At 44.3% G+C, this 20,467-nt stretch overlaps 1 protein-coding gene and 1 long non-coding RNA gene across 3 annotated transcripts in view; one reads left to right on the top strand and one right to left on the bottom strand.

Annotated features, from left to right (window-relative positions):
- Positions 1–18,789, bottom strand: part of LOC134988306 (FYVE, RhoGEF and PH domain-containing protein 1-like) — a 29,405-nt gene extending 10,616 nt beyond the window's left edge. Inside the window, exons 1-8 of one of the 2 annotated variants that reach the window (XM_063950534.1) lie at positions 18,707–18,789; positions 17,423–17,571; positions 16,466–16,622; positions 12,086–12,224; positions 9,739–9,797; positions 9,333–9,479; positions 7,717–7,809; positions 7,550–7,629 (exon numbers count right to left, since the gene is read on the bottom strand). In XM_063950534.1, the coding sequence (XP_063806604.1) occupies positions 7,550–7,629; positions 7,717–7,809; positions 9,333–9,479; positions 9,739–9,797; positions 12,086–12,224; positions 16,466–16,622; positions 17,423–17,553 (806 nt within the window). In that variant the 5' untranslated portion in view covers positions 17,554–17,571; positions 18,707–18,789. Of the gene's footprint in view, positions 1–7,549; positions 7,630–7,716; positions 7,810–9,332; positions 9,480–9,738; positions 9,798–12,085; positions 12,225–16,316; positions 16,413–16,465; positions 16,623–17,422; positions 17,572–18,706 lie in introns of those variants that run through there. The other variant, XM_063950535.1, reaches the window with a different exon arrangement.
- On the top strand, positions 16,613–18,816 carry LOC134988307 (uncharacterized). The gene is made up of 3 exons (XR_010193798.1): positions 16,613–16,774; positions 17,446–17,584; positions 18,697–18,816. It is a non-coding gene; the product is annotated as an uncharacterized LOC134988307 (long non-coding RNA).
- The last annotated feature ends 1,651 nt before the right edge of the window (positions 18,817–20,467 follow it).

The raw sequence follows: 20,467 nt of genomic DNA, 5'->3' as shown, positions 1-20,467 counted from the left end.
TACGTTGAGATCCCACAGTGCCACTGGAGGCACAAAAGGGGGTTGTATATGCAATACTCCCTTGACAAACTTCTGGACTTCAGGAACTGAAGCCAATTCTTTCTGGAAGGAAATCGACAGGGCCGAAATTTGAACCTTAATGGACCCCAATTTGAGGCCCATAGACACTCCTGTTTGCAGGAAATGCAGGAAACGACCGAGTTGAAATTTCTTTGTGGGGCCTTCCTGGCCTCACACCACGCAACATATTTTCGCCACATGTGGTGATAATGTTGTGCGGTCACCTCCTTTCTGGCTTTGACCAGGGTAGGAATGACCTCTTCCGGAATGCCTTTTTCCCTTAGGATCCGGCTTTCCACCGCCATGCCGACAAACGCAGCTGCGGTAAGTCTTGGAACAGACATGGTACTTGCTGAAGCAAGTCCCTTCTTAGCGGCAGAGGCCATAAGACCTCTGTAAGCATCTCTTGAAGTTCCGGGTACCAAGTCCTTCTTGGCCAATCCGGAGCCATGAGTATAGTTCTTACTCCTCTACGTCTTATAATTCTCAGCACCTTAGGTATGAGAAGCAGAGGAGGGAACACATACACCGACTGGTACACCCACGGTGTTACCAGAACGTCCACAGCTATTGCCTGAGGGTCTCTTGACCTGGCGCAATACCTGTCCCGTTTTTTGTTCAGACGGGACGCCATCATGTCCACCTTTGGTATTTCCCAACGGTTTACAATCATGTGGAAAAAACTTCCCGATGAAGTTTCCACTCTCCCGGGTGGAGGTCGTGCCTGCTGAGGAAGTCTGCTTCCCAGTTTCCATTCCCGGGATGAAACACTGCTGACAGTGCTATCACATGATTTTCCACCCAGCGAAAAAGTCCTTGCAGTTTTTGCCATTGCCCTCCTGCTTCTTGTGTCGCCCTGTCTGTTTACGTGAGCGACTGCCGTGATGTTTTTCCCACTGGATCAATACCGGCTGACCTTGAAGCAGAGGTCTTGCTAAGCTTAGAGCATTATAAATTTACCCTTAGCTCCAGTATATTTATGTGGAGAAAAGTCTCCAGACTTGATCACACTCCCTGGAAATTTTTTCCTTGTGTGACTGCTCCCCAGCCTCTCGGGCTGGGCTCCGTGGTCACCAGCATCCAATCCTGAATGCCGAATCTGCGGCCCTCTAGAAGATGAGCACTCTATAACCACCACAGGAGAGACACCCTTGTCCTTGGATATAGGGTTATCCGCTGATGCATCTGAAGATGCGATCCGGACCATTTGTCCAGCAGATCCCACTGAAAAGTTCTTGCGTGAAATCTGCCGAATGGAATTGCTTCGTAGAAAGCCACCATTTTTACCAGGACCCTTGTGCAATGATGCACTGTTTTTAGGAGGTTCCTGACTAGCTCGGATAACTCCCTGGCTTTCTCTTCCGGGAGAAACACCTTTTTCTGGACTGTGTCCAGAATCATCCCTAGGCACAGCAGACGTGTCGTCGGGATCAGCTGCGATTTTGGAATATTTAGAATCCACCCGTGCTGTTGTAGCAGTATCCGAGATAGTGCTACTCCGACCTCCAACTGTTCCCTGGACTATGCCCTTATCAGGAGATCGTCCAAGTAAGGGATAATTAAGACGCCTTTTCTTCGAAGAAGAATCATCATTTCGGCCATTACCTTGGTAAAGACCCGGGGTGCCGTGGACAATCCAAACGGCAGCGTCTGAAACTGATAGTGACAGTTCTGCACCACGAACCTGAGGTACCCTTAGTGAGAAGGGCAAATTTGGGACATAGAGGTAAGCATCCCTGATGTCCCGGGACACTATATAGTCCCCTTCTTCCTGGTTCGTTATCACTGCTCTGAGTGACTCCATCTTGATTTGAACCTTTGTAAGTGTTCAAAAAATTTTTTAGAATAAGTCTCACCTAGCCTTCTGGCTTCAGTACCACAATATAGTGTGGAATAATACCCCTTTTCTTGTAGTAGGAGGGGTAATTTAATTATCACCTGCTGGGAATACAGCTTGTGAATTTTTTCCCATACTGCCTCCTTGTCGGAGGGAGACCTTGGTAAAGCAGACTTCAGGAGCCTGCGAAGGGGAAACGTCTCGACATTCCAATCTGTACCCCTGGGATACTACTTGTAGGATCCAGGGGTCCTGTACGGTCTCAGCGCCATGCTGAGAACTTGTCAGAAGCGGTGGAACGCTTCTGTTCCTGGGAATGGGCTGCCTGCTGCAGTCTTCTTCCCTTTCCTCTATCCCTGGGCAGATATGATCTTATAGGGACGAAAGGACTGAGGCTGAAAAGACGGTGTCTTTTTCTGCAGAGATGTGACTTAGGGTAAAAACGGTGGATTTTCCAGCAGTTGCCGTGGCCACCAGGTCCGATGGACCGACCCCAAATAACTCCTCTTCCTTTATACGGCAATACACCTTTGTGCCGTTTGGAATCTGCATCACCTGACCACTGTCGTGTCCATAACATCTTCTGGCAGTTATGGACATCGCATTTACTCTTGATGCCAGAGTGCAAATATCCCTCTGTGCATCTCGCATATATAGAAATGCATCCTTTAAATGCTCTATAGTCAATAAAATACTGTCCCTGTCAAGGGTATCAATATTTTTAGTCAGGGAATCCGACCAAGCCACCCCAGCTCTGCACATCCAGGCTGAGGCGATCGCTGGTCGCAGTATAACACCAGTATGTGTGTATATACTTTTTATGATATTTTCCAGCCTCCTGTCAGCTGGTCCTTGAGGACGGCCCTATCTATAGACGGTACCGCCACTTGTTTTGATAAGCGTGTGAGCGCCTTATCCACCCTAAGGGGTGTTTCCCAACGCGCCCTAACTTCTGGCGGGAAAGGGTATACCGCCCATAATTTTCTATCGGGGGGAACCCACGCATCATCACACACTTTATTTAATTTATCTGATTCAGGAAAAACTATGGTAGTTTTTTCACATCCCACATAATACCCTCTTTTGTGGTACTTGTAGTATCAGAAATATGTAACACCTCCTTCATTGCCTTTAACGTGTGGCCCTAATAAGGAATACGTTTGTTTATTCACCGTCGACACTGGATTCAGTGTCCCTGTCTGTGTCGACCGACTAAAGTAAACGGGCGTTTTAAAACCCCTGACGGTGTTTTTGAGACGTCTGGACCGGTACTAATTGTTTGTCGGCCGTCTCATGTCGTCAACCGACCTTGCAGCGTGTTGACATTATCACGTAATTCCCTAAATAAGCCATCCATTCCGGTGTCGACTCCCTAGAGAGTGACATCACCATTACAGGCAATTGCTCCGCCTCCTCACCAACATCGTCCTCCTACATGTCGACACACACGTACCGACACACAGCACACACACAGGGAATGCTCTGATAGAGGACAGGACCCACTAGCCCTTTGGAGAGACAGAGGGAGAGTTTGCCAGCACACACCAAAAACGCTATAATTATATAGGGACAACCTTATATAAGTGTTTTCCCTTATAGCATCTTTTTTATATATTTCTAACGCCAAATTAGTGCCCCCCCTCTCTGTTTTAACCCTGTTTCTGTAGTGCAGTGCAGGGGAGAGCCTGGGAGCCTTCCCTCCAGCCTTTCTGTGAGGGAAAATGGCGCTGTGTGCTGAGGAGATAGGCCCCGCCCCTTTTTCGGCGGCCTCGTCTCCCGCTCTTAACGGATTCTGGCAGGGGTTAAATATCTCCATATAGCCTCCGGAGGCTATATGTGAGGTATTTTTAGCCAAAATAGGTATTCATTTGCCTCCCAGGGCGCCCCCCTCCCAGCGCCCTGCACCCTCAGTGACTGCCGTGTGAAGTGTGCTGAGAGGAAAATGGCGCACAGCTGCAGTGCTGTGCGCTACCTTTAGAAGACTGAGGAGTCTTCTGCCGCCGATTCTGGACCTCTTCTTACTTCAGCATCTGCAAGGGGGCCGGCGGCAAGGCTCCGGTGACCATCCAGGCTGTACCTGTGATCGTCCCTCTGGAGCTGATGTCCAGTAGCCAAGAAGCCAATCCATCCTGCACGCAGGTGAGTTCACTTCTTCTCCCCTAAGTCCCTCGTTGCAGTGATCCTGTTGCCAGCAGGACTCACTGTAAAATAAAAAACCTAAGCTAAACTTTTTCTAAGCAGCTCTTTAGGAGAGCCACCTAGATTGCACCCTTCTCGGCCGGGCACAAAAATCTAACTGAGGCTTGGAGGAGGGTCATAGGGGGAGGAGCCAGTGCACACCACCTGATCGGAAAGCTTTACTTTTGTGCCCTGTCTCCTGCGGAGCCGCTATTCCCCATGGTCCTTTCAGGAACCCCAGCATCCACTAGGACGATAGAGAAAAACGTGATGAAAAAAGTTTTTTAGACCAATTTTTGAAAAAATAATACATTTAAAACCAAATCGTGCGCCGTCTCTTTTTCTTATATATGAATATAATACTCCTTTGTTGAGTTCTAGCGTTCTTATGCTCCAATGTTTGTGTATATTTTCAGAAGTGCCAGCATTATGTTCTATTACTTAATTCTCCTCACTTATGAAGTATCTTTTGCATGCCAATAAATATATATGAGTACTAATGATGATGACTGTGCACGTGCTAGAGTGTTTTATTCTCTAGACTTGTCAATGCACTATGTTGCCCTTTGAATGGAAACATTAGCTAGTTATTTCTAGCCATGTATCCATTTATCAATCAAACACATATGTATCCTACTCTCCCAGTCAGACACTAACACAAAACAGTTTAGAAATTATCTATCTATATTTGGTTATAAGTGTATCTATTGTTATGACACACTATAAATAGGAAGGTGTCCTTGTAAATTATATTGTGTTCCTGTGAACAGGGTACAGGTTGAGTATCCCATATCCAAATATTCCGAAATACGAAATTTTTTGAGTGAGAGTGAGATAGTGAAACCTTTGTTTTTTGAAGACTCAATGTACACAAACTTTGTTTAATACACAAAGTTATTAAAAATATTGTATTAAATGACCTTCAGGCTGTGAGTATAAGGTTTATATGAAACATAAATGAATTGTGTGAATGTATTCACACTTTGTTTAATGTACAAAGTTATAAAAAATATTGGCTAAAATGACCTTCAGGCTGTGTGTATAAGGTGTATATGAAACATAAATTCTGTGCTTAGCTCTAGGTCCAATCACCATGATATCTCATTATGGTATGCAATTATTCCAAAATACGGAAAAATCCGATATCCAAAATACTTCTAGTCTCAAGCATTTTGGATAAGGGATACTCAACCTGCATAGACACGCTTCAAAACATTTAATTAAATCAGTGCTGTGCAGGGTGGTAATCAGATATATTTCTGTACATTTGCACGCATATTTAATCAGTGTGTTCCTCGGGGGAAGCTCTAATATAGAGCGAAATGCGTATTGGTGTAGCTGTGTGCCGCCAACACTACTGTACCATGTTCAATAGCTCCTAAAGTGTTTACCAATGTACTGTATATTATGTAAGTCACACATGCATTTGTAAATGCATAACAATATAGTGGGCTGCTGGTGGATCAGTGTTAGATGCAGGGTGGTCCCGCTGTTGCTTATTAGACACGGGGTAGCAGCGGGCCACTAACTATCAAATATGTACCAGCAAATTACATCAGCAGTCAGTAATCATTACGACTGCACTATATATAGTACATGCTGCACAGATTAATATTAATGTGGAATTAACATAATGGATGGCTAGTAGATTGTTGTTACAAGCAGGGTGGTCCTGCCATCACCTATCAGATAGGGAGTGACAGAAAAATATATAGTAATTAATGCACTCTGGCTTGATATACTGGTGGTCAATAGCCGAGTTTCACATATAATTGATTTTCTTATCAGTCTCTTGATATAATGTGATAGAGCAATCACTGAATGTAAACCAGCATTTCATGGCTTATAGCTTGACTGAATAGCCCAAAGGGAAATAACATATGCTGGAGAGAAATATACCGGTACTGTTTGTTTCAAGGCATCTGACAATGTGCATATGCCAATAATTTATATTAGCCATGAAATAATTTTGACAGTACAGACATGGAACACACTGATTAAATATGTGTGCAAATGTACAGAAATATATCTGGATTACCACCCTGCACAGCACTGATTTAATTAAATGTTTTGAAGCGTGTCTATACCCTGTTCACGGGAACACAATATCATTTAAAAGAACACCTTCCTATTTCTAGTGTGTCATAACAATAGATACACTTATAACCAAATATAGATAGATCATTTCTAAACTGTTCTGTGTTACAGGCCTTACACATTGGCCGATCCGCCGCCGAGCTGCCCGACGGGGGGGGGGGGGGGCAGTGACGGGGGGAGTGAAGTTTCTTCACTCCCCCCGTCACCCGGCTCCATAGACGTGCAGGCAAATATGGACAATCTCGTCCATATTGGCCTGCATGCACAGCCGACCTGTCACCAGCGATGAACGAGCGCGGGGCCGCGCATCGTTTATCGCTGGTGACTCCACACTGCACGATATGAACGTTATCTCGTTCGTTAATGAACGAGATCGTTCATATCGTGCAGTGAAGTCGGCCAGTGTGTAGGGCCCATTAGTGTCTGACTGGGAGAATAAGATACATATGTGTTTGATTGATAAATGGATACATGGCTAGAAATAACTAGCTAATGTTTCCATTCAAAGGGCAACATAGTGCATTGACAAGTCTAGAGAATAAAACACTCTAGCACATGCACAGTCATCATCATCATTTGTACTCATATATTTATTGGCATGCAAAATATACTTCATAAGTGAGGAGAATTAAGTAATAGAACATAATGCTGGCACTTCTGAAAATATACAAAAACATTGGAGCATAAGAACGCTAGAACTCAACAAAGGAGTATTATATTCATATATAAAAATAAGAGACGGCGCACGATTTGGTTTTAAATTTATTCTTTTTTCACACAGACAAAAATTTGTCTAAAAAACTTTTCTCATCACGTTTTTCTATTTCTTTATTGTTTTTAATATTTCGCTTTGTATGACCTCATATTTGCGTCATAATAATATCATATGTGGGATTACGAATAAAAGAATATATTCCATGTGGGTATTGGTATTTCAGTTTTGAAATAAATACAATAAAATCAAATTCTTTAAGACACACATAATATATGTGAATGGATAGAGTGCACCTTGACAAACTGATTCCTGTCACGAGTTGTTTCATGTCTATTTTTTGAATCAGTGGGTAGCACCAATGTTCTAATATATGTGGAATTATGCACAATAGAAATCAAAACATATAATCCCTTGTATTTCATTAATTATAATTAGTTCTGGTGTGGGATATTCTTCTCCAAATTAACTCCGATCACCCATGTCTGGATAATATAATCTAAGAGTTATTGATCTGTAGCAAGGGTTGCTCCAGTGTCCAGTTCCTGTCCGAGTGCAATCACACAGACCATGAGTATTCTACTGTATACAGTAATTAGGCTTCACCATTAACACAATACATTCTGGTTGGCATTACGGTCTCCATCTTGGTGGTCTGCTAGTACCTGGCTTGGAGCTCCAGGGATCGCTGTTTCCCAGACACTAGGAATGTCCTGATCAGATTGGGGCTGCTGCTGTGCTTCAGCTAAGGAAAGGAGAAAGAGGACAGTTGAGCAGAACTGCGTATAATAACGTGTCCCGCATCCAGAGGAAGGTTACTGTGTACTCTCACCTCCATCCCCTCCACATCAATCCTGGCTCTCACGCTGTATTTCTGACCAATCAGACGCAGCTTCGGGACGCAGTACAGTAAGCGGTCATTGAACTGTGAACAGAGGAACATCATTACTACAGGACACGTAGACTGGGTATCTGTTACATCGCAACTACTATTCTGTACTGACGGAGGAGACGCTAATCTAAAATGTATTTTATTTCTGGCATAAAGATGAATAAAAAGCTGATGTAACACTAAGGGGGATATTCAATTACCCGCAGCGACTGCGGATGTAAAAGTATCGCTGAGAGGGCTATCTAATTTTCCCCGATAAACCGGCACGTTATCGATCCCCGATAGCAGCCCCATTTTCACCCGAAACCGGGGCTGTTTCTACCGAAAACACACAGGTTTTGCTGAACCTGTGTGTTTTCGGGTGAAAAAGATGTTTTTTCCAGGTGAAAAAAACAATGATGAAGCATCAAGAAATATCACCCGAAGCTTCATCGGCGGGAATTGAATATCCCCCAGGTATAAAAGGTACAACAATCCTTCTTAGGTGAATATAAGAGTACAGATATGCAGCACAGGACATCTGGCGACGGTCTTGGTCTGCCAAAGGCTTCCATATTTGCCTTGAAGAAGCTATGGCAATATTGTAGACTCAATTAAGGAGTTAATTGGCCTGATTCAGAGATGTACACAGTCGTATTTGTGGCAGTACACCAATGCCGCTACGAAACCCTTACCCTGTGTAACAGCGTGCAAGGACTGAGACACTATGCATGTTGCATTGTTGCCAGTGGGGGAGCTTCCGTCCTATGTGAGGCGGCTGAGAGTCTCTACGCTTTCCGTGACATGTCCCATGGCACTCCCATGTAACGCCTGTGAGATGGGCCACTATTGCAGGCATTATTAGCCACCTCCCAGAAATGCCGCATACATGCCCTAAACAGTTCTTAGTGTCTGTGCCTGATTCGGTATTGGGTATTTGGAGGCACACCATCGCGATGCATACGCATTGCACAATGTAGAGGTTTTCATGTCTGCGCAGTTACCGGCATTGCCTGTGGCTCTGAATCATACCAAACGTCATATAAACAGTTTAGCTGCCCAGTTGTGTTATCCTGATTTCCAAGCAGTCAGTGATATTTCTCTCCTAGTTAATCACTAGTCCCATTGCAGTCTCTCACCAGGAATCTCTCACCCATTTTACTGGTCTTGTCAGTGCACCCGCCATACAAGCGCCCACATCTACTCTAGGATAGGGGTCACTCTATAGGTTAAGAAACTCATTCACTCCTTCAAGTTCTGATAATCTAATTTCAGGTATTCCCTTAACTTCACAGATTCCCTCTTGTACATTGTATTGTCAAGGTCATACCATGGACCTCATCATGCCTTACTGGTTCATCACTGTAGGCCATGCTATCATTAATCATTCATTAGAATAGGCAGGGCCCACACTCAATGAGCTATTTTCCATAAAACTATTTGGATTTCAGCTTTGACTTAAATGTGACAAAAACGAGAGAGAGAGAGAGAGAGAGATGTGACATATCCCAGACAAAAGTTTCAAGGTCCATGGTGTTCCTTCAGTGATTATGCAGTGGTGGTGGTGGGCTGCTCACCAGTATGAGGTATCTGTCCTGGGTGGTCCCATTCTTTGCCGACAGTTTCAGAATGTGTCCCTCTTTTATCAGCTCGTTAGTAGGGCTCACGATATCTTCCTCACCGCCTAAGAGTTCATACACTTTCAGAAGCTTGTGCATCCGCTCCTGGGGAATGGGAAGAGGAGATGTGAGAGCTGGAGCTTCAGGGCAGATGAGAGAAAGGGAACAAGTGCACAATAAGTAACAGAGATTTACCAAATCTTTGTAAGTGGACAAGTGGAGATGTTGCCTCAGCTTCTAGCGATCATTTATCGTACATTCTACGCTAGAATCTGATTGGTTGCTGTAGGCAACACCTCCACTACTTCTAAAGAAGGGTTGATAAACCTGCCCCTAGCAGAGGAAGAGCCTAGGGAGCACTCACCATTTTCCTTATAGCTGCATTAGAGTGCTCAGCCGCTGTCGCAATCAAATCCAAAGACTCTGCAAGCAGAAAGATTGTTTAGGGTCCTATAAAACGTGTTCTGGGTTCCTGACAGCCCTGACAATAAGTTACGCACATCCAAATGTGATATATCCCACAGTCAGCATGGCCTATGTTTGATGTGTTGCTTTTACAGAAGCTTCACGGTATGGTCGGTGTATATATATATATCTCTGATTTATGGAAATTTCCTGCCCCCTGCGATACGCGGCACCATAAGTGCCATAAGCCGCCTGATGATGTGCAAGTGATCCGATGCTGGATCCTAGGACGCAGGTCGGACCACTACTGCAGCAGGAGGCATCTGCATGTAATAGATCCCTCCTGCTGCATCACCATACAGCTTCCAAGGAAGTGACAGCAACTCCACCCACATCTGAATCAGGCCCATTACAGAAGTATTGGGCAGATTTGGCAATCATTGGGTGATTGGGCAGTTCTTTGGGTGGTGTGTAAGCATGATCATTTTGGCCAAATGCCAATGAAACAGTCCAGAAGCGCTCGGTTTCCACTATCGAATCGGCCAGACTTGGCAGAAGATATTGGCAAAAGGTCCTGAGTGTCCATTCTCAATAATCTGCCATATCTCCTACGATTTATCCTGATTACCTCATCCTACTTGTTGGTGCTAATTCAGTGTGATGTGGCAAAACCACCGTAGCTTAAAAAAAAAATCCCTTAGTATGTGCTGCCGATATTAGGACCCTCCGCTGACATAAGAATTGCGCCATTTGTTAGTTTGATAAATCGCTTAGTGTGTAGCTGCCCATCGTCATACCAGAGACAATCATGGCTGTCAGGCATTTCCAAGATCCAGTATTGAATCCTGGACCTCCTGAGGGCAGGACATATAAGGCCTTTTCATTAAGCAATATTGTGTTGTGAATTCAGATAAACATATACTGCGTTCTAAATGTATACAGCTGAGAAATCACAGATCTGTAAAATGGTAAATCTGTGTTTTTTTCTGGACACTAAAGTCATTATGACTTTTCCTACAACTTGGAATATCAAACTTTCAATCCTTAAGGGGGGTACACAGACTAGATTGCTTAGATTTTAAGCACGGATCTCTCGTGTGTATGCCCCCCAGAGATAGCGATGCGCAGCCCCGCACATCGCTATCGCCGGTGCTAGATTGAGCCTGCATGCAGGCTCAATCTAGCGGGTCGCTCACTTGAGTGCTGTGTGAAGTGAGTGGCCCCCCGTCATCCCTCCCCCACCCACCCACCACCACCTCGCACAGCACATCGCGCCGTGCTGAGCGGGGGGAAGAGATGTGTGCTGAGCGGTCTGTACTGGCCTTAAGTTTTCACTAAGAATGGATATTAGGCTTTTGATGGTACAGATCAATCTGGGGTAACTGCTCTGCAGCCACCAGGGGGCAGTGTGGTTATACATAAATGAATATAAAACCAGATTGCAAACGAGTCTGGGACTCAGGGTCGACACCAATTAGGTTGACACCACTTATGTCGACACCGCTTAGGTCGACAAGGAAAATAGGTCGACATGAGTTTTTTATGTTTTTTTGGTGTTGTTTTCTCCGTAATGTGACCGGGAACCCCAATTAGTGCACCGTGTCCCCTCACATGGTGAGCGAACTTCAGGCAAGGTGCCTCGCTGTGCTCAGCACAGGTTACCGTTCCCAATTGTAGTCCACGTGGATCGCAAAGTATGAAAAAGTTCAAACAAATGAAGTAAAAAAAGTGAAAACTCATATTGACCTTTTTCCATGTCGACATTGTCCATGTCGATCTAATGTCTGTGTCGACCTATTTCAGGTGTCGACCAATTGGTGTCGACCTGGAGTCCGGAGACGGAGTTGCGAACACATGCCTGGTATGCAGAGGAGCATTATACTGACTACAATCATCCTATAGATCTTTCTTGAGGTAAACTTCCAAAATAACTCAGGCCTACACAAAGCCATAAGCTTTCAGTGTCTGACAAAAGATTGTACATAATATTTAGATAGAGGACACTTCCCGCTTAACTGAAGTAAATCATGGATAGGATTTAATTGGCGAATCAGTTCCTGTGCCAACAGCCATAAAGTAAACGAGAACTCAGATGAAGAGTAGGAGGAAGTGACAAAGGTCTTTATGCCATTAGCCTTTATCAGAGGCAGGTAAATTGTGCTAGTTTTTCAACGGTGGAATTCTATGTCCTAGCATGACCTGCCTCCATTGACAAGCAAAGCATGCTGGGATAGGAGTACCATATGAAGTGATATTCAGTAAAGTGATGCACACCGCTTATTTCCCCCCCCAATAGTGTAACTTACTCTCTGCATCCCTTCGGTCTCCCGACTCCTCGGATAATTTCAGCAGATAGTCTTTCAGGAGCAACTCATAACGTGGGATCCTCTGGACAGGCTCCAGCATGTGATGTTGCAATGTCAGGTTACCGCACGCCTCCTCCCTCTGGTACACAAAGGAAAACAATGTATGAACACCTGCACTATATAATCTGTACGTACTGCTTCATCTAGGTGTATAGACAAACCTAAAAAGCAAGTTGCTTTATAGGAATATAAGCTACTGTAGCAATATTGTTTGCATAGAACACATGCAAAAACTGGCACATTGCCATTGTGCATGCATAAAACGGGGTATTTAGACAAGGGATGAGAGTGTAATCCTGCCACTGTATAAATCATTGGTACGGCCACACCTTGAATATTGTGTACAGTTCTGGGCACCACACTATAATAAATATATCTTGGAACTGGAAAGGGTTCAGAGGCGAGCCACAACATTGATTAAGGGGTTAGAGGCACTGGACTGTGAGGAAAGGGTTACTAGGTTAGATATGTTTACACTAGAAAAGAGGCATCTAATGGGCCCTGCACACCCAGCGATGTGCCGCCGAGGTGCCCAACAGCCAATACGGCCGGCAGGCAACCCGGCGGAGGGGGAAGGGGGGGGAAGGTTGACGGGGGCCGTGTAGTTTCTTCACTCACCCTGTCACCTGGCTCCATAGCAGTGCATGCTAATCCTTATGGACAAGATTGTCCATATTGGCCTGCATGTATAAGCGACCCGGGACCAACGATATGAACGAGAACGTTCATATCATTCAGTTAGATCTTTAAGTGTGTAGGGCCTATAAGTGGAGGCAATATTAATATTTACAAATATATAAAAGGGACAATACATGGCGCTATAAGGCGAATTGTTTACTGTAAAATCTCTACACCGGACACGCGGACATCCACTGAGGTTAGAGGAGAGATTATTTCATGCCCAACGTAGGAAAGGTTTCTTCACAGTAAGGGCAGTAAGGATTTGGAACTCTCTGCCAGTGAAGGTAGTAATGGTGGTCTCAGTCAGTAAGTGTAAAAATGGATTAGATAAATTTCTAAGCAAAAAAGATATCCAATGATACAGCATCTAAGATACATTTAGAATTTTAGATACAGCGCGACTTATAGTTGATAGACTTAAAAAAAAAAAAATATATATATATATATATATATATATATATAAAATAATAACTTCATCTGGGTCATTATAGTTAAACTATAGTTACATGCAGAATTGTGTAATTATAATACAGATTGAACTTGATGGACAATTTGTCTTTTTCAACCTCATTACTATGTATGCCATAGGTCTGCAAACTCGGTCCTCATTATCCCACACAGTGCATGTTTTGCAGGTTTCCTCACAGAATAACAAGTGAAATAATGAACTCCACCTGCGGAGCTTTTAAAATGTGTCTGTGAGTAATTAATACACCTGTGCACCTGCTGGGTTACCTGCAAAACATGCACTGTGTAGGGTAATGAGGACCGAGTTTGCAGACCTATGATGTATGCCAGTCATTCCCAACCACGGTCCTCAAGGCACACTAACAGTGCAGGTTTTAGTGATATCCAGGCTGCAGCACAGATGGTTAAATCAAAATAACTGAGGTGCTAATTAAGTCACCTGTGCTCAAGCCTGGATAGCACTAAAACCTGCACTGTTAAGGGCCCTACTCACTGGCCGACCCGCCGCCGAGCTGCCCGACGGCGGATACGGCCGACGAGCGACCCAGCGGCGGGGGGGCAGTGACGGGGGGAGTGAAGTTTCTTCACTCCCCCCGTCACCCGGCTGCATTGAAGTGCAGGCAAATATGGACGAGATCGTCCATATTGGCCTGCATGCACAGCCGACGGGAGATCAGCGATGAACGAGCGTGGGGCCGCACATCGTTCATCGCTGGAGTCTCCACACTGAAAGATATGAACGAGTTCTCGTTCATTTATGAACGAGATCGTTCATATCTTTCAGAATATCGGCATGTGTGTAGGGCCTATAAGTGTGCCTTGAGGACTGTGGTTGGGAATGCCTGATGTATGCAAATTATGATTTTTCGGGATAAGACTGTAACTGAAATGACAGTTTTTTTCCACAATAAAAATCAGACTTTCTGGGGGATATTCAATTGTTTAAAAAGTCAGTTGAGTGTCTGTTTTTTCTAATAGACAGGAAAAAAAAGACACCCAACCGACTTTTCAAACATTTGAATTCCCCCCTCTGTGTGCAAAGTAACAATAGCACACTGTAAGGCAGGGGTCAGCAACCACTACTACCAACATTGTTGTGTCGACCAATTTACCTATAAGCTAGGACTGTATAGGTATTACCGACTTTCATGCTCTCACTATTTCCCCCACTTTATAGTTGCATTGTTTGAATTGTATTTCATATTTTTCTGTACATTAAAATTTGCAGTTTATTTTGTCCCATTATTCATTCATTAATCATCTAAGTTATATATTGACTTAATATAGATTAGCATAGTAAAATGAATTTGATTTTAGCCGGCACGCCGATTGCAAATGATTGCTGACCCTTGTTGCAGTGAGACACTTGTGAACCAAACGGTCTATTGCAGTGGTTCTCAACCGCGGTCCTCAAGTACCCCCAACAGTTCATGTTTTCCAGGTCTCCTTACAGGATTGCAAGTTAAAAAATTTGCTCCACCTGTGGGTCTTTTAAAATGTGTCAGTGAGTAATGAATACACCTGTGCACCAGCTAGGTGACCTGGAAAACATGAACTGTTGGGGGTACTTGAGGACCGTGGTTGAGAACCACTGGTTCTATTGCATAAAGCAGATGTTCCCAAACGCAGTCCTCAAGGCAACCCAAGGCTCCAGGTTTGAAGATTAGCCATGCTTGGCCACAGGTGACTTAATTAGCACCTCAGTCAATTTGATTCAACCATCTGTGGTGAGCCATGGATCATACTTGCCTACCTGACCCTCTCCATGAGGGAGAAAATGCTCTGTTCCTGGACTCTCCTGGTAATGTATGATTGCCATCACCTGTGGTGAGCTAGTTAATTGATAAGAAAGGGGTTTCACCACAGGTGATGGCAATCATACATTACCAGGAGAGTCCAGGAACAGAGCATTTTCTCCCTCATGGAGAGGGTCAGGTAGGCAAGTATGCCATGGACATACCTAAAACCTGGACCGCTGGGGTGCCTGGTTATGACTTGAAGACTAGATATATCTTTTTTATAGATAAGAGAAAATGTCGGTGAGACCAACGCAGGTGAAAGCCAGGAACACACCCTCCATGACAATGACAGAACAGTAAATAAATGTTGGTCCCGAGGAATTCCACCCCACCCACCTCTACAAAACAAGTCACTCTGAGAATTGTTCCTGAGTTTCTTCATTAAGCTAATTACAGGTGACATTTAATTCATTAGCATCTAAAATGTCAATAGGGATTTGCACAGTGTGAGGCTGATTGATTGAGGAGCCTGTCCTGCGGCTGTGCGGTTATATGGGTTAAAAGGAAGCTCGGAAAACTCTAAATTGCTTTACTGCAGAGCCAAACATTCCTTCTCCCCGCTCCAATCTCAGCATCTGCTAATTACTGGGTGCAAAATGAAATAGGAAAATAAAAAGAGAAATCTCGGTATAAGCCAGCTTGATTAGTACAGTGCTTCTCATTGCTGGCTATGATGCACAGTATATCACCATGATGGCATTATAATGATAATAAAAGTCACGTCTGTCTGTCTACCGCTAACTGCTTGTTTCAGTATTTATAAATACTTCGGCACGCATGGACATCTGGGAACTGTTTGATACGGTCCCATGAAGCCGACTCATCAGTAGATGGGAACTATTATTAAGAATACTGATATTTGTGTGGTGATGCCCTGCATCTTCCTTTCCTTTTACTGCCCTTCGTTCTTCAGTTTGTTTTCTGAACTAGATGGTAAAATGAAACCGGCCACCCTTAATGTGCACACACATAATGGAATATATCTCCTGCATTACTGCATATAGGGGCAGATTGGGAACTGAAAGTGGCGTTGGAAAAAAATCGTGTAGAAGTGGCCTAACATGGGCTGCACCAGAGGTATACAGTGTAACCATGGCGGCGGTACCACCCCTCATATGTCAACAAACAAAACTTGCCCCCAAATGCACTTCAGCCCAGCAGGTATTTTCCCTGTGGGCCCTTTGGCCAATCCACCCCTGACTGCATATACCGTACAGCATTACCTTAAGCTGCAATGGTGATTAATGATCACAGAGAACCAAACAGACTAGATACACACAATGGATAGCCATGGATCTTGTGGAGTGGGCTTTGCTGCATTGCTACCTGCACAGACAGAAAAGGATTCTGGGAAATAATTTTGAGCCCTCACCTGCACTTCCTGGATGATGATCTTGAACTGGGATGAGCGCTCGGTCCATGTGTTCAGCAGCTCCATGGCTCGGTCAAAGTTCTTAACATACTCCCCGTACATTTTAAGGAATGGAGCCAACTTCTGGAGGATGTCCCCGATCCGAGGGTTACTGTCCCTAAATGTAAAACATGCAAGCTTTTACACACCGTGGAGAAAAGCACGAAAATATTTTCAAACGGCAAAAAAATTATGAATTTCTTGTTATCGGAACGGGTTGTTTTTATTCTGGGGAAAAAAGAACCTTGCTGCACGCTGCCATATTTGTGTGTAAGTCCATCCCAGTTTAATTATTTTATATGTTTTCTAGATCAACTTTCTACAAAGCAGGGAAACAAAGGCTAGATACATTCTAATAGGTATACGAATAAGTCTCAGCGCTGCAGTCATGGGTTCAATTCCCATAAGACCACTGTATGTGTGGAGTTTGTATGTTCTCTCTGTGTTCGTGTGGCGTCCTCTAGTTTCCTGATGATTTTATAATGCTCTGTAAAGAGCTGGCCCGCCGGTAACCCATACCCAACCCCTGTGGACACTGCAGAATTATCCATAAGCTGCATTAAAAGGAGAGGACTAGAATGCAGTCTTCAATAACGAATTCCCAGGACTCTGTGGCCAAAATAAGAAAAACACATGAACTGATAACAGCCACATGTGTTCGGCCACATCGGATGAGATCCAGGTATTTAACCCTACTCAGAGCAGACGAATCCCGTTAGGTTGCATTGTACCCTGCTAGTGCTGTTGGAAGAGAGCTGCACACAGTGGTGAATGCAGTTATCGGTGGTCTTCTAGATGTTGAGGGTGGGATCAGTGAGGGTTGTGGTCACTACTATGCATTCATGCTACAATATCAGGCACATTGCCTGAAGGATCCATAAAGAAGCCTATACACAATCGACAATGCTGGCAACTCACCACTCTTGCATTCGTTTCTCCAGCTCAGGCAGCAGGAACTGCTGATGGAAGCAATATATGGAGCAGATGTTGGAGAAAATTCCCATAACTACTTCAATAGGAAACGAGCCCTTGGTGCCAGCTTCCTCCATGAGCCGAGCACAGAACACCTGTGATTGAAAGGTCAGTGGATGAGACAATGCCCCTTCGTTCACATACAGGTACGTTTAATGCCTCAATGTTCCCAGAATCTCAAATCAGTTGGACAGTAGCCTGACGTCACTACTTGGAGCTCCACTTATCACTTAGGGGCAGATGTACTAAGCCTTGGAGAGAGATAAGGTACCAGCCAATCAGCTCCTGACTATTTTTTTTTAACAAAAATGCCCTTATTTATCAATGAGTGATAAATTTCACTGTGAGTGATACATTTCACCAGCCAATCACCTCCTGTCATTTTTCAAACACAGCCTGTGACATGGAAGTTAGGAGCCGATTGGCTGGTGCAATATATCACTCATCGTGAAATTTATCACTCATTGATAAATAAGGGCAACAGTCTGTAACATGACAATTAGGTGCGGATTGGCGGGTACTTTATCTCTCTTCAAGGGGTAGTACATCTCCCCCACAGTCACAGCCATGGACAGTGTGCTGCTTCCCACAAGACCGATAAACGTCTCCGGACATATTCTGTGCTCCTGTGATCATTCAAATGATCTGATTGGCTACAGGACGTTCTACTCCTTTCCTGACCACTTTAAAAGAGATTACATATGGAAGAACAGGAAGCACTATATATTATTTATTATCAGTTATTTATATAGCGCACACATATTCCGCAGCGCTTTACAGAGAATACTTGCCCATTCATATCAGTCCCTGCCCCAGTGGAGCTTACAATCTATATTCCCTATCACATGTACACAAAGACACATTCACTAGGGTTAATTTTGTTGGGAGCCAATTCACCTACGAGTATATTTTTGGATTGCGGGAGGAAACCGGAGAACCCGGAGAAAACCCACGCAAGTACGGGGAGAATATACAAACTCCACACAGTTAGGGCCATGGTGGGGATGGAACCCATGACCTCAGTGCTGTGAGGCAGTAATGCTAACCATTACACCATCCGTACTGCCCACTATTATTTTATAACAAAAAAAAGGTATGTAGCCCCTAGATAAACATACTATAAGAATATTTAAGATAAAAGGTATGAGGAAGGAGGAATATAATTCTGTATAAAAGGTAAATAAAGCTAACACTACGATATATTGAATGTGTTTTAACAGAAGACCTCACCTGGTCCAGGAGATGTAATCGGGACACGTAAGCTTTCTCTGTCTGCAGCAGCTCATTGGCTATATTATACACTTTCTGGCGAGCTGTGAACTGGAAGAAAGAATGGGAAAGGCCGAGAATAAAGCTCTGAATAATTCAAAATAACGAAAATAAGACTCTCTTCTTCAGGACACCAGGCTCACTTACCATGTATATACGCTGAACAAAAATAAGAATTTACTTACCGATAATTCTATTTCTCGGAGTCCGTAGTGGATGCTGGGGTTCCTGAAAGGACCATGGGGAATAGCGGCTCCGCAGGAGACAGGGCACAAAAAAGTAAAGCTTTACTAGGTCAGGTGGTGTGCACTGGCTCCTCCCCCTATGACCCTCCTCCAGACTCCAGTTAGGTACTGTGCCCGGACGAGCATACACAATAAGGGAGGCATTTTGAATCCCGGGTAAGACTCATACCAGCCACACCAATCACACCGTACAACTTGTGATCTAAACCCAGTTAACAGTATGACAACAGAAAGGGCCTCTTAGAGATGGCTCCTTAACAATAACCCGAATTAGTTAACAATAACTATGTACAAGTATTGCAGATAATCCGCACTTGGGATGGGCGCCCAGCATCCACTACGGACTCCGAGAAATAGAATTATCGGTAAGTAAATTCTTATTTTCTCTATCGTCCTAAGTGGATGCTGGGGTTCCTGAAAGGACCATGGGGATTATACCAAAGCTCCCAAACGGGCGGGAGAGTGCGGATGACTCTGCAGCACCGAATGAGAGAACTCCAGGTCCTCCTTTGCCAGGGTATCAAATTTGTAAAATTTTACAAACGTGTTCTCCCCCGACCACGTAGCTGCTCGGCAGAGTTGTAATGCCGAGACCCCTCGGGCAGCCGCCCAAGATGAGCCCACCTTCCTTGTGGAGTGGGCTTTTACAGTTTTAGGCTGTGGCAGGCCTGCCACAGAATGTGCAAGTTGAATTGTGTTACAAATCCAACGAGCAATCGACTGCTTAGAAGCAGGTGCGCCCAACTTGTTGGGTGCATACAATATAAACAGCGAGTCAGATTTTCTGACTCCAGCCGTCCTTGCAATGTATATTTTTAAGGCTCTGACAACGTCCAACAACTTGGAGTCCTCCAAGTCGCTAGTGGCCGCAGGCACCACAATAGGTTGGTTCAGATGAAATGCTGATACCACTTTAGGGAGAAAATGCGGACGAGTCCGCAGTTCTGCCCTATCCGAATGGAAGATTAGATAAGGACTTTTATAAGATAAAGCCGCCAATTCAGATACTCTCCTGGCAGAGGCCAGGGCTAGTAACATAGTCACTTTCAATGTGAGATATTTCAAATCCACCATTTTCAATGGTTCAAACCAATGGGATTTGAGGAAATCTAAAACTACATTTAGATCCCACGGTGCCACCGGAGGCACCACAGGAGGCTGTATATGCAGTACTCCCTTGACAAAAGTCTGGACCTCAGGGACAGAGGCCAATTCTTTTTGGAAGAATATTGACAGGGCCGAAATTTGAACCTTAATGGATCCCAATTTGAGACCCATAGATAATCCTGATTGCAGGAAATGTAGGAAACGACCCAGTTGGAATTCCTCCGTCGGAACCCTCCGATCCTCGCACCACGCTACATATTTTCGCCAAATGCGGTGATAATGTTTCACGGTGACTTCCTTCCGTGCCTTAATCAAGGTAGGAATGACTTCTTCTGGAATGCCTTTCCCTTTTAGGATCTGGCGTTCAACC

The sequence above is a fragment of the Pseudophryne corroboree genome, unplaced genomic scaffold (genome assembly GCF_028390025.1).
Source record: "Pseudophryne corroboree isolate aPseCor3 unplaced genomic scaffold, aPseCor3.hap2 scaffold_1036, whole genome shotgun sequence".
NCBI lineage: Eukaryota > Metazoa > Chordata > Amphibia > Anura > Myobatrachidae > Pseudophryne > Pseudophryne corroboree.
This window is presented reverse-complemented; position numbering and strand designations above follow the sequence as displayed.